The 13,542-nt window shown below is 39.5% G+C and overlaps 2 protein-coding genes across 2 annotated transcripts in view; both read right to left on the bottom strand.

Annotated features, from left to right (window-relative positions):
- The window catches only part of hs3st3b1b (heparan sulfate (glucosamine) 3-O-sulfotransferase 3B1b), a 31,846-nt gene extending 22,264 nt beyond the window's left edge, over positions 1-9,582 (bottom strand). Inside the window, exon 1 of the mRNA XM_020918192.2 lies at positions 8,778-9,582. Within this exon, the coding sequence (XP_020773851.1) occupies positions 8,778-9,340 (563 nt within the window). The 5' untranslated portion in view covers positions 9,341-9,582. The remainder of the gene's footprint in view (positions 1-8,777) is intronic.
- Positions 9,583-12,116: 2,534 nt separating this feature from the next.
- LOC110154254 (protoheme IX farnesyltransferase, mitochondrial) overlaps positions 12,117-13,542 on the bottom strand; it is a 40,780-nt gene continuing 39,354 nt past the window's right edge. The window contains exon 7 of the mRNA XM_020918232.2: positions 12,117-13,094. Coding sequence (XP_020773891.1) covers positions 12,676-13,094 — 419 coding nt within the window. The 3' untranslated portion in view covers positions 12,117-12,675. The remainder of the gene's footprint in view (positions 13,095-13,542) is intronic.

The raw sequence follows: 13,542 nt of genomic DNA, 5'->3' as shown, positions 1-13,542 counted from the left end.
GCGAGATCCTGTTTTGGCTCTTTGGCTTTTATCCGCGGTTCCAGCAGGAGGTTCTTGTTGGTGGCGGCCATATTGTCTTCAAGGGAGTGAGAAGTAGATGCGAGTGAGAGGAAGTAGAGGGTGAGGAAGGGGGTGAGGGCGGACAGGGCACCACTCCTCGCTCCACAGGTCTCTGCTCTAACAATTAAACAGTTGTAATGTGACAATGGAAGCTGTCTTTAGCTGGCTTTTCAAAGTCTCCCCTCCCACCAACACTAGAGAAAGGGTTAAAGAGCGGGCTTGTGGTCAGTGAGGCCTGGACAAACGGGGTCTGGTATCTGACACTAGGGTTCAGTAAGTCATTCTAAATACTAAATACCGAAAACGTATAACTCAATTTCAATACTGAGAAATAGGCTTGATGCTGATTTTGACAGCAGAATCATAATTGAACTTTTTTTTGTCATTTTCAACATAATATACTGGTAATTGTAGTTTCTTTAGTATTACCATGTGGTCTTCTAATAGTTCTGATAAGCTCCAACTCATTCTAAAATTGTCCTGGAAAGTTTTGATACTAGTTTTAGTAGTGATATAACAATAACCGAAATACCATGTTATTGTATCGTCAAAGTTCTCACAATAATATCGAATTACAAGTCTCTTTGCTTAAACTAAGAGTTATAGTGCAGCAATAGCTAAAAAATAGACAGAGGGAACTACATAGACCATGATCCTTTGCTGCATTTCAGTGTAAACTACAAGAAGAAATAACAGTTCTAAGCACTTTTAAGTCTTAGTTCTTTAGAAGTCTTGTCAAGGCATTTGAAGAGGAAAAAGTCGCATATTAACATTTTTCTTAACCTCCAAAATCTCAAATCAAAATAAAATCAAATCAAAATGTTGCAATAAATATCGTACTGTGAGATGTATATTGTGAAAATATCGTATCGAGAGATTTTGATATTATTGTTACATTCCTAATCATGAGCCTCCCCACCATATCGTGAGTTTTCCCACGATATCGCAATAAATATCATACCGTGAGGTTCATACCGTGATGATATCGTACCGTGAGACTTGGACATCGTTACACCCCTACGTTTTAGTATCGGTTAGTATCAGATTTAGTTTAACATTTGACAGCCCTCTGTGACTCTGTTCTTACAGCCAGATCCCAGCTGGACAATGGCAGAAAGTGGCTCATGAGAAAAGCATTCGGAGTGTTTTTATGGTCAGTCACAGTGAGACGTAACCCTCTCCCTGAACTCTTTCTCATTGTTTGCAAACTGTATTTGGTGGAGTCAGAGGAGAGGAAGTGCACCTGCTGTCATGTGGACGCTTGGTTGGTCAGACTGAAAGGCCCTGGGGAGCAGAGGGCTTCCAAGAAACAACTGACACGGTGAAACAACTATATGACCAAAAGACAAAACATCTATGATACATAAAATACACTAACTCTGTTTGAATGTTCACATATTGACTTGAATGACAAAAAAATCTAAAAAATTTTACTCAATTTTAATTTGGATGTGATTTTCTTCAGCCTTTTTCAAATAAATAAAAATGTATTTCAATATTAATTTAATCTGTACCATTTAACACAGGGAATAATACAATTTCTTCCAAGTCTAAACTCTGCCCCAAACTATATATTTTTACTGATAGAGATGTAGTATTCTTAATTGAAGTGATTAATTAGTGACTTTTAGAAATGACTGAATCTCAAATCATGATTAAAATTCAACTAATTGCAAAGCCAGTTATATGCAACATCACACTGAACTAAACTACAAATAAGAATCTGCTGTCTACAATAAATGCTGAGTCACTTAAACTTTTCCCGTGATTCAAAAGCAAATTAAAAATATACAGTTTTTGTGTCAACCTTTCCAGCTCTTTACACGATATTTCACAAGGCTCTTTGATAGATAGTTTGGGTCACCACCTTGCTTTTGTAATCCGATCAAAAGTACAAATTCCCTGCCTATCACAACACTAATACAGTCTAATTAAGCAGTCATATATTTTTCAGGTTTCTCCCAGTGGGCCTGTAGCCTGCAGCCTGGTCCAGCTCTGCAGATGGTGTCCACACAGAGGCTGTCAGCAGCAGACACAAACCTGACCCCAGCCCAAAGCTCTTAACCCATTTCTACACATTACCTCCTATCAGGCCTGACCAATCAATAGCGGCGATCCCAGAGGAGCCGGAGCCCAACGCATTGGTGACTGCCGCAGTTCTTTTGTGATTCTAGATCGAGATTATAGCGCCAGCTGTCCTGTGTCTGCATTTCCTTACTAACAAAGTTTACTGCAATTATTATTATATTACTAATCCAGTGTTAACAGACATCAGGAGATAGAAGTGTTTTCCATTAATAGAAGAGACTATAATGCCCCTTCTCCCCAGAGTTTACAAAATAGTCCACAAATTATACTTCATGCTTGTAGTGTTATCATAAACATATAAAAGTTACCATTTTAAATTTAAACAGTGCTTTTTTTGTTCAGCAGAAGCAATAAGTGACATTTATACACCAAAATATTGTATAAAATAATTAAAATTTGGAAACTTGTGTCACTAGTTTTAGTATAAACCTATGGAAAACTGCGATAGTGTTGTCAAATTGTCAAACAAAGCATCATTTATTGGTTATCGGCAATATCGGAAGATTTTCACAGATATCGTATCGGTCCATTCTCGAAAATGTAGGCAATATAAGGCACCAAAAAGTAATTTGTAAAGTGCACTATAACTTAACATGAATTTGGATCTTTCAGTGTACTGGTATCGGCAAATATCGGTAATCGGCCACAACTGCAAGACAAATATCGGCTCAAAAAAAAATCTATAGCGAACCATTCCTAGTCAAAAGTACGATACTGAAATTGGTATAAAAACTAGACACTCACTTGATCAAGAAGCAATACTTCAAATAAACACATAAAGAGGACCAAATTTGATCGTTACTGACCAGTTTTTCAATGATTTTCAGATTTTCTGTTGAAAATTGGTCAGTTTTATTATCATTATGGCACTGAAACTGGTTTTGATTACCACTCCTATTCCTTTGTAACAAAAGTTCGAAATTCTACCAACAACAAAACCACTTGATGTTTTTTCGTCTTTCCACTGACAGTTTGGACAACAGTATAGAAACCAGGTGGTCTTATTTTGGTGAAGGGACGAGGAAGGAAGAAAGCAGTGGAGAGTGGAAGGGGTCACCTATACGTGGAAACAGGAGCGCCCTGTGGAGAGGAGATAAAAAGAGGAGCACCCATCCAGAACTGTCCCGGACATGGCCGGCGAAAACAAGCCTGACTCCGGTTTAAGAAGGTGACTGAATGAATGGTATTAAGATAATGCGCGCTCAAATGGGACACTAAACTTCCGCAACACAGTCTCGTAGGGATTTTCTACACTCACTTTCAACAATGCCCTGCTTGTATATCAGCTGAATGGCAATATATAAGTAGCTTCTCTGTTTTTTTTTTTTACAACTGTGTAATTCTGTTTACCGCTACTGTGCTGTGTGCTTTATCAGAAAAGAGATACAAAGGTTGAGTGGAGAGACATCCTGTTTTGGGATGACGCCAGTTTTAGTGCTACCAGTCTGGGACGCCGTCTGAGCAAACCTAGGGCCACAAACAGAAGCTACAAGTTAAGATTTCTCAACTTTGAACATACATAAAGAGAAGATTTGTATGTATATGTATGTATTCTGTATATTTATGGAGATTTGTGTATGTTTAGGAGCCTCTTTCTAATCTAAAATACACTGATTAAAAAAAAAATTGAAGAATTGCAAAAAAAACATACATAAAGAGAGTTTTGAGTTAGGTCGGCTCGGTTTTGGAATGAAACTTAATTTAAAAAGTCTTGCAATTGTGATTAAATTTGCGATAAAAAGTAGGATTTGGTTCAAAGTGCACATCGTAAATAAATACAGAAGCGTAAAGATTTGAAAGAAGACTGAAACTAATACAAGAACACAACATGTACAACAGGTACAAAACGTTTCTATAAAAAAACTGTTCATTTTGGTTTTGGCAGAGGAAATTATCTTAAAACTAATTACAGCCTTTGCGATTTAATAACTGCTCCGACTCAAACTGCGATTTCGTCTGGACTCTGATATCTCGTGCTGTCCTATTTTGAGCGCGTACAGTGAGTGAGTACGACGTTCAGTGGCTATACCATATGGTCCCAGACTGTTGTCCGTGTTCGAGAGCCAGACCCAGGGAGGAGCGAGGAGCGAGCGGCAGCAGCAGCAGCGGGCCCCAACAGGCAGCTGAGAGGGGAGCCCAAGACACGACAGCAAAACCACACTACAGTAATTATATATCAAAGCCCTTCAGAGTCAATAGGCCTAAATGGAATATGAAGGGAATGACTTGGACCGCAAAGTGACAGCGAAGAAGTAAGAGAATATTGGGCTGTAGTCAACACTTAAAGTAGAGGAGGGCATGGGCGATATATCTATTTAAGTAAGAGATTCAAAGCGCACAACAAGAGCAGCTTTTGGACAGCTCTCTTTCGCTTATCGAGAGGTCAAACACGAGAGCTTTCAACACTGGCAGCATTTTCTAAAGCTTTAAAACAGCGGTTGTTCAATGGCCAAATATGTCACTATGTTTAACTAAATCACATTTTCTTTTATATTGAGGGGTTTGTTTGTTTGTTTTATTTAGATCCTCATTAGCTACTGAAAAACAGCAACTATTCTTCCTGGGGTCGGTGACAGTCTATAAATGCATTTTTTCTACAGGAAAACAGGATGTACATGCACCACATTCGCACAAACAATGAAAGATAACAAAAGACAACAAAAATATACAAATAATCATAATAAACAATGCATTGGGTTGTTGGTTTAACTCTTAAACTCTTGACTTTGAACTTCAAATGAACTGTTTTAAATTCATTTGTATGTATAGTGAGTAGGGGTGTAACGATATCCAAGTCTCACGATACGATATCGTCACGGTTTGAACCTTAGTACGATATTTACTGCGATATTGTGGGACAGCTCACGATATGGTGGACAGGATCATGATTAGGGATGTAACAATATCCAAATCTCTTACAATATTTACACAATATTTTCACGATATACATCTCACGGTATGATATTGTTGCGATGTTTTGTGGAGGCTGTGAACAAAACTGCCGAACGAAGACTTAAAAGTGTTAGAACTGTTATTTCTTCTTGTAGTCTGCACTGAAATGGAGCAAAGGATCATGGTCTATGTAGTTCCCTCTGTCTTTTTTTTAGCTGTTGCTGCACCATAACTCTTAATTTAAGCAAATAGACTTGTAATTTGATATATTGTGATGGTCCATACTATTGTGAGAACTTTGACGATACGATATCACTTTCGATTAATGTCCTTAATAGTGAGTGTGTCGTATGTACAGTGAGTGTGCTAGTTTTATGTACTTTTGTGCGATTTTTGTTGTACTTTTCTCTGTCCTGTTGATGATTTCACGTCAACCTGCCGAGGGACTGAAGATGGAAATTAGTCACACTTTTTACTGTTCATTAATATGTGCTGTTCCTTTATAAATAAATAAATAAGAATAAGAAAAGTTGAACTATGGTACTTTTCTCGTGGAGGGTCGGTTATTGCTTGGAATGAGCTCATTTACACGTTATATCTGTGGAGAGTTGAGCCTGCGCACTTTAAGACTACATGTATTTCAAGTTATTTTCTATGAGTAAAAATGCAAAATAGAAAGTTTAATGCTATAGAGTGGAACATTTCGAAAGCAATAACATCTCCATGGAGACAATGAGAACTTTTTCAGTGCGCCTTAAGTACTACAAGTTATAGTCCTTTCACATTTGAGCAGCAGTGCCTGAACCGTAACTTGAACAAACCCACATTTCAGCGATTTGAATAGCTGGAAACTCTATCATCGGACTAATGTCATTTGTGTAAAACCAAAACATACTGAGAAAATGACTTGATCTCTTTTGCGTCAAGTTAAAACAAGCCATGTATTGGATAATCTCTAAAAAAAAAAACTATGCTTCTAGACTCTGTGTGTGTTGTAATCTCATTCTATTACCCCCATTATTCATTAATGTGAGCGTTCGACATCATTAATTTCCCCAGTCTCGCCCCTATCAGATCTCTCCCACCCACTGCAGCTCCACGCTCTGGTCTAAGCAGGTGCCAACAGAAAATAAAGTCATAAATTTAGACTGTCTGAGGCCTTGGTCCGGTGGCGTTAGGCTTTGTGTGTGTGAGTATGTGTGTGAGAGTGTGTGTGTGGTTGTCACTATAGGCAGCCAGGGCACTTCATGCATGACCTCACTGTGAAAATGTGCACCTCAAAAGCGAGTGTTTGTCTACGGGACAAATAAAAAGCGTCAAAGTCCTTGAACCAGAACACAGCCACTGTAATTATTGTAAAAGTTTTTTGTCAGGAAACTGCAAGAATGGATGTGGAATTAACAAACAGGTCAAATATATCGCAATAGAGAACTAAAAATAACTCAAAATTGTTCGGTTAACTGATTTTATAATGTACTCGGGTCAAAGCTTAATCTTAATAACAAAAAAATTTGAAGTGCGTCAATTTCCAAAGCAATATTATGCAATTTCAATTTGATCTATAGTCCAAACAAGATTTTTATGTCTGTTTAAGTCGCATTAATTTAACTTTGTCTTTGGTTTCAGAAAGCTGGTCACATACTGGAGAATGCTGAATGTCCGTGAAAGTGAATCAATGATTTCACGGTGTCAAAAATCGAGAATTAAAACCAATATTTCATCTCACAATGTTTGCAACTCTAAGAAAATGATATCAGAAGCACCTAAACTAATGTAAATCTCGACTTTTGTTATGTTGATAGTATAAAATTTGTAATATTTAGGGTAAAAACGCACTTCATCCCTGTGTCTTTTCTAATAGGACATGATTCACAGTCTGTCCTAACTCAAAAAATGAGCACTAAAACTTTCCTGCGCGGTGAATGCTTAGACCGGCTGTTTCTCCCAGATAAAGTCTACGTTTGTTACTACAGCTCTCATAAAGCAATGCCTTCTCCACAAAAACCAAGGACACGTTTATTTCAGGCTATGAAAAAAATCAATAAAATGCCCGTTTCAGAATTGGATACTAAAAATTATTAGTAATGCGGTAAAAATGAGATAGTAGCTTGACAGAAATGACTTGCAAAAAGTTTGTAGTGTTGTGGGTGAAGGGCAGGGTACGATGCAGACTGGGAAACTTGCTTGGGTGCTGCAAAAGGAAGCTCTTTGTCACAAGAAATACAGAAAATCTTGCTCTGTTATGCTCGATTTTGACTAGAGTTTTTGTGAATGTCGTGTTTTACGTATGTGGGTCAAAACTTAGAACCACAGTCACCTCACTACATACACTAATAACTTAAGTGCAAGCCGATCGTCGCTACAACTACTCATTTATTGCCCTGAACCCAACATTAAGAGTCTTGTCTTTTTAATTAATTCAAATAAACTTCTTTATCTAATTTCGCAAGGACACAGTTAAACTAATTTGCGGAATAAAGTAGATTACAGACGAGTACACAGTTTCAAACTTCCCACACAAGTTTACATCTGTGCCAATTAACCGAATTAAGGAATAATTTGGAGAGCTAATCCATAAAGTGATTTAGTGATGTTACTTTAGGAAGATTTAGACTTTAATTATAACCAAAAGGCAATAGATTAACGTATTATATGTATTTTACTATTAATTAATTCATAAGTAGACGGTGGTATCCAAATAAAACGCTAAAAAATCGAAGTTGCCAGCAGGCTGTGGTGACATATGGGATTTTTAGCTAACTTTGACCTAAAAAGACACGGTCATTAGCGACAGGGTTTCACAGTTAAAACTTTGTAATGTAAATGAACGGGATAATGTTAGTGTGGTCAGCTCAAAAGGACGTTAAGCGGTTTTGTAGAGGGTTTTGTTCCCCCTTAGACCAACACTTTGTCTTGCAGATGTTATTTCTTCCAACGCGCTCGAGCTATTAGGCCTGGCGATCCCATAGAAAATGAATGGGGGAACAAAAAAACGACTTTTACGCACGGGAAATCGGGGACATAGCGGTGAAATTTGTGAGTAAAATGAAATAATACGCTCGTTTTTATATCTTAAACTAAAAGAATTCAGTGTTTATAATCACTTAAAGGTGGTGTGAGTGACTTGAAGGTGCAGTATGCTCAGTGTCCAACAGAGATCAGTGCGCAACGCAAAAACGGAGCATGTGTGGCCGTATTCTCCGCCAGCTTCATATTATACCCGGGGGCAATACTTAAAAAATACATACAAACAGCGATCAGATTGCACGGTGAAACAGGATGCAACCACACAAAACGTGCCACAATGGGAATTACAGAGGCATTGAAATAAAGGGTGTAAAATGACATGCAATCCAGCCAAGAAAGAGCCACGGTCCCCCATAATTTACGAGCTATTGTTAATTTGTTTAATATGTTAGTTTACGATGAACTATAAGCGTAATGGGTGCACTTAATTATGGATTTGGAAGCCTGTGTTAATTAATTTAATCTGGAGAATGGTGTTTTAAGACTTTGGCAACGTATAAATTAAGAAAAAATGACTACTTGAATGAGAATTGAGTAGAAATTTCGTGTTATTATGATATGTTTGCGTATTTTTGTTGCTGGTTTAGAATAATTATAGACTTTTTCCGTTTAATTTCAAGTGTTGCTTTTATGAAACAAACGTAAAAGACGATAAAGAGCGTTTTTGACAGCTTTTTTGGTGTTATAAATGTGTACAATTTTTTCCATACCTGTACCACTCCAGTCCGTTCTCGTAGTTGCGGTCGAAGAAGTGCGGCTCAGCTCCCACGGCTCTGATGTCAGGGTGCACCCGCAGAAACTCCAGCAAAGCCCGGGTACCTCCTTTCTTCACCCCGATGATGATGGCCTGGGGCAGCTTCTTGCTCCCGGCCCCGGAGGAGAAGCTGGACATCGCGCTCGGCTCCGCGGCCCCTCTCGCCCCCAAACCCCCTAAGATCCTCGGCTCGTCCCAGTCCTCAGTCCGATCAGTGTCCAGGAGATCTCTGGATGCTGTCCGTATTGATGGCTCCTCATAGTCCGACTCAATATCCTCCCAGGGTTGAGGTTTGGCTAAAAGTCTGGAGACAAGACCCCCGCTCTCTGTCCCCCTCTTGCCCAGCGACGCGCTCTCCTTGCCCCGATAACTGTCCACCACCAAACTTGGCATGGTGGAACAGTAGCCCACACAGGAGTACAGCATGTAAACCCAAATTAAAAACATGATGCTGAGCAAAAGTAGCTTCTTCTTCACGGGGCTCGACCAGAAGCTGTGGCAAACCGGGCTATATTCCATAAATCTCCCGGTGTAAAAGCATTTCCCAGCGGCGCATGTTGCCCTCCTCACTCCCGGTGGCACCTCTGCGATCCAGGCGAGCCAAGACACATGCTCGCTTCCAATCAAAAAACACTAACAAAAATGAATAAAACTAAATTAAATAAACACCTTCTGAGATAACCAATATATCCACGCACGAGAAGATAAATTGTTAAGCATAGTTATGGCTCAGAAAGTGTCCGGGTGCCATTGACAAACCGCTGTGCTGCTGCGCGCTCGTCTCGCGTTTGATGGAGAAACGGTGGCGCGCCTGTCCTTATAGAGTGCGGGGCGGGAGACGGGCAGCGGCGGCGGCCAATCAGAACGCGCGGAATCGGTTTGTTGACAGAAGTGGACCAATGGGAGGGGAGAGGGGGCGGTGCGAGCCGTGGGAGCGTCACTATGGAGATGGAGCGCGTGCGGGGCGCTGCTGAGAGTTTGGGAAAGTTTCTCATTGGACGGAGAGGATAATTAAGTGCAGTTTGCTGAAGCGTGGCGCCATTATTTTGTTCAAATAATTATATATAACGTATTTAAAGTATTTATCGGACTGTTCTCCTGTGTTTTTCGTGGAAAAAGTAGCCTAAAAAAGCGAAATTACACACAAAACAATGAAACGGGAATACGTAAATAAATAAATAATAAATAAATAAATAGTTTGATTTGCACCTGCTAGCTATTGATAAATTGTTCTTCGTAGCTGTGAGGCAGTAGTTTTTATTTATTATTTATGTATTTATTTATTTATTTACTTAGGCAAGAAGGTTTAAAGTTTTAATTATCATTATTATTGTTTTTTTTTTTTTTTTTTTTTTTTTTCCAAGTAGCGTACAATACGTAATATTTAAATAAGGATACCCTACGTAACCGCGCGCAGATTAGACTAACATTTCATAATACAAAATAATAAATAAACAAAATTGGCAATCGAATTAGGCTGTTCTAAATTTGCCGCTCTTATTTCCTTTGTTGCGACGAACTTTTGTTTCTTCTAAAATCGCGAACAATGTAAGTAGAAGCAGCCCTGCATTTACATTCAAATAGCTCCATTCAACAGGTTCAATGGACTGACCATGCTGCAGAAAAAGCAGCTTAGGACCCCATTTCCCTTTCTCAAATGCGTTAAGTCTCTTCCTGATCATTGTAAGCTATGACTGAGCGAACTAAAACTCTAAATTAAGTGAAGTAGCCTACTGTATTTCTTGAGTGTAACGAGCTGTTTGAATAGATCGTGCCTCATCAGTTTATCAGTGATCCCTGTCTAGTCTTGGAACACTTCGAGAGTGCGAAATAAAAATAAGAAACTCTGGACAAAGCTGCTACCTCATTTCCAGTATTTGTGAGCAGCGGAGGGGCACGGAGGATATTTTTACATACGGGACTGGAGAAGACTCAAAACAGACTTCATGATGTAAAACTCGTGGATCTGAGTCTCGAAAAAAGCATGCGCAGTGACAGGAAGAGCGCCTTAAATCAAGCAGAAGACGAGCTGCCAAACTACAGTCTATTAAAACAGACCTCGGGCATTGTGTTTTGTTTTCTCCATTGACTACAAAATTGTTGTTTGTCTAAGAATATTCTAGCGCGAGTCAGGCATTGCTCGTTATTACGCACACTTTACGCACGGCAGAAAGTCAACATGTCCTAGATATGTCGTTAAATGCAAATATTTTTTCAGGGTTTGCGCATGTCCTAAAAGAAGCTATTACACATTTCTACCGTTCTCTTCTACATCCACTGATAAACAAAGCATAATTTAAAAATAGAAATATCGACGATAATGACAAATCGTCTCAATATTTGTCTTAGAATTCTATTTACTTTCAGACATTTACACTAAAATAATTAATTTAATAAACAATGAGCAGAGTGATCTTTCTGGTGTTACCTCTTATAGCCATTTTGTTCCGTATCCCAGATCCCATTTATTTCAATGTCACACTTTTTTATGAAGTGGGCTATTTAAAAAAAGTGAGAGTTATACAAGACTTTTGGGTTGCACTGGGATTCAGGGTTGTAAATGTGTTAGCTTTTCCAATTTCTCTGTGTTTCAATTGTTAAAAAAACTGAAAATCACATGAGGTTATTGCATTTAAGTTTAAATTTCCACAGTCTTTCTATATCTCACATTATTCAACGTGTTTCTCTTTTCCTACAGTTTGAGGTGGTCACCCTACTTCTCTGTGGGACCTAAAGTTCTTTATTTTGTAACTTACGATCATAAAAGCTTTTCTCAGACACAAAAATGAAAGTTTTTCTGAGTTGTTTTTCAGATTTTCAGATCCGATGTCCCCACTCTCCGGTGTCTCTTGTAAAGCGGATGTTGTAAACCATGTCCAGACCGTCTATCCGAGCCCTTGAGGTTGGCAAAGACTTAATCCAGGTTCAAAGTGGGTTTTTTTCTGTTTTCTTCTACACAGTAACAGCTGTCTCAATCTGTCCCTTCACTCTGATATGAGACTCTCTCTCCGGTCGTTGGACACTTTACGAGGATGTCAGTCCTGCTCAGGTCACTCGGCCTTGGGACAGAGCCCACAGCCCCTTTATGGACGGGGCGTGTGGTGTGGAGAGGGCGCTGCTCAGAGTGTGGTGATGGAAACGTAACCCAGCACCAAAAATAAAGAGGAAAAAGGGGGATGACTGTTGACATACGGGAAGAGTTAACAAAGTAGATAATGTGTGTGCTTTAAGTGAATATTATAACAATTATAAAACAATAGCTAAAGATGTAGAAAAGAAAAAGGACACCAGAAGCCAGAATTATAGATTTGATTTATTGAATGCCTTTTGTCCTGGCTGATACAGGAGGTGGAGATTTATTAGCGGCAAAACAAGAAGAATTAAACAGACATGTAAATGCATAAGGGCACATAAGTGCAGCAGCTGAAAGAAAAGCACAATGAGGTTTTCCCTGTGTCAAGTAACCGGAAAAGTTTGTGTAAAGTGTAGCTGCTCAGAAAACAGACATTCAGTCCTATTTTCACTGTCTAATTTAATACACCACATAATATCCGACCTCCTCTCAAGTTCTGCATTTGAACAATGCAATATGGACACTTTACAGTGTAACTGAATCCTGTACAACACAGAGAGGAACTGGGAGTGACCTCTATAAATAAATACAGAATATACACAGGACACGCTGAAATCATTAGGGTCTGTAATAATTCAGGGTGTTTCTGTAATCAGCTGTTTTGATCCACAACATTTGCAGCTCATTTCCTGAGCACCACTGGTTTGAATTAAATTCATATGTCTGTCATGTGTCGCCCTGAGTGCGAGTGGTGCCTTGGTGGTAGTCACACATGCTTCATTCACACAGGGAGGGCAGGAGAGTGTGGCGTGGGGGCATCCTGCTGTGGGCGGGGCTTTTTACACGTGAGGGCGAGCAGCAGCAGCATGGGCAGGTGCCACAGACTGCAGAAGAACAGCTTGCGAGCACTGTTGCGGTCTCCTTTGCGGTAGAAGCGGAAGGCGAGGAAGCTGATGTACAGGTTTATGGGCAGAGAGATAATGGGGAAAGTCCATGTGGTGAGGTCGAGAACAGGAGCGATTGTGGACAGCCCTATGAGACCCACACTGTGACGCAGCGCCACCCGTTGGCACATGGCCGGGTGGGTGACGGACATCATGCGATAGCCCCCTCTGGAGTAGTCCTCCCTCAGGTTCCAGCTGAGGGCGTTGAAGTGGGGGAACTGCCAGCTGAACAAGAAGGCACCCAGCAACAAAGCACCTAGAGTTCAAAGAGAGCAATGATTAAAGAATCTTCTGTGTAATTACTGTTTCAGAGGCAGGAGGCAAACTGAGCTTTTAACTTATGATCAAGTGTACGCAGGACTTTGAAGTGTGCTTTTTTATATATTTCAACAAGAATAGAGCATAACTTTATATATCTCAGTTACTTTAAAAGCATAAAATGCACACGTAAACAAGTTAAAGGTGCACTATGAAACTTCTTTAAGGTGGAGGCTCTGCTACTTTCTTGTCTCCATGAAGATGTTATTTCTTTTCACAAAATGTTCCAGAGTATGACATTAAACATATCTGCATTGTATTTATTCAATAACAGCTGTTGTATAGCTCAAAAAATACCTAGAAAAACAAGAATTGTTACAATGTGCAGACTTGCTTCTCCACAGATCTGACCATTAACTTGTGATAACCAAGTTTATTTCCATACT

Source organism: Boleophthalmus pectinirostris, unplaced genomic scaffold, assembly GCF_026225935.1.
Source record: "Boleophthalmus pectinirostris isolate CB_2022bp ecotype Guang Dong unplaced genomic scaffold, ASM2622593v1 HiC_scaffold_14, whole genome shotgun sequence".
NCBI classification, from domain to species: Eukaryota; Metazoa; Chordata; class Actinopteri; order Gobiiformes; family Gobiidae; genus Boleophthalmus; species Boleophthalmus pectinirostris.
The sequence above is the reverse complement of the archived record's forward strand: the minus strand, read 5'-3'. Positions and strand labels throughout refer to the sequence as shown.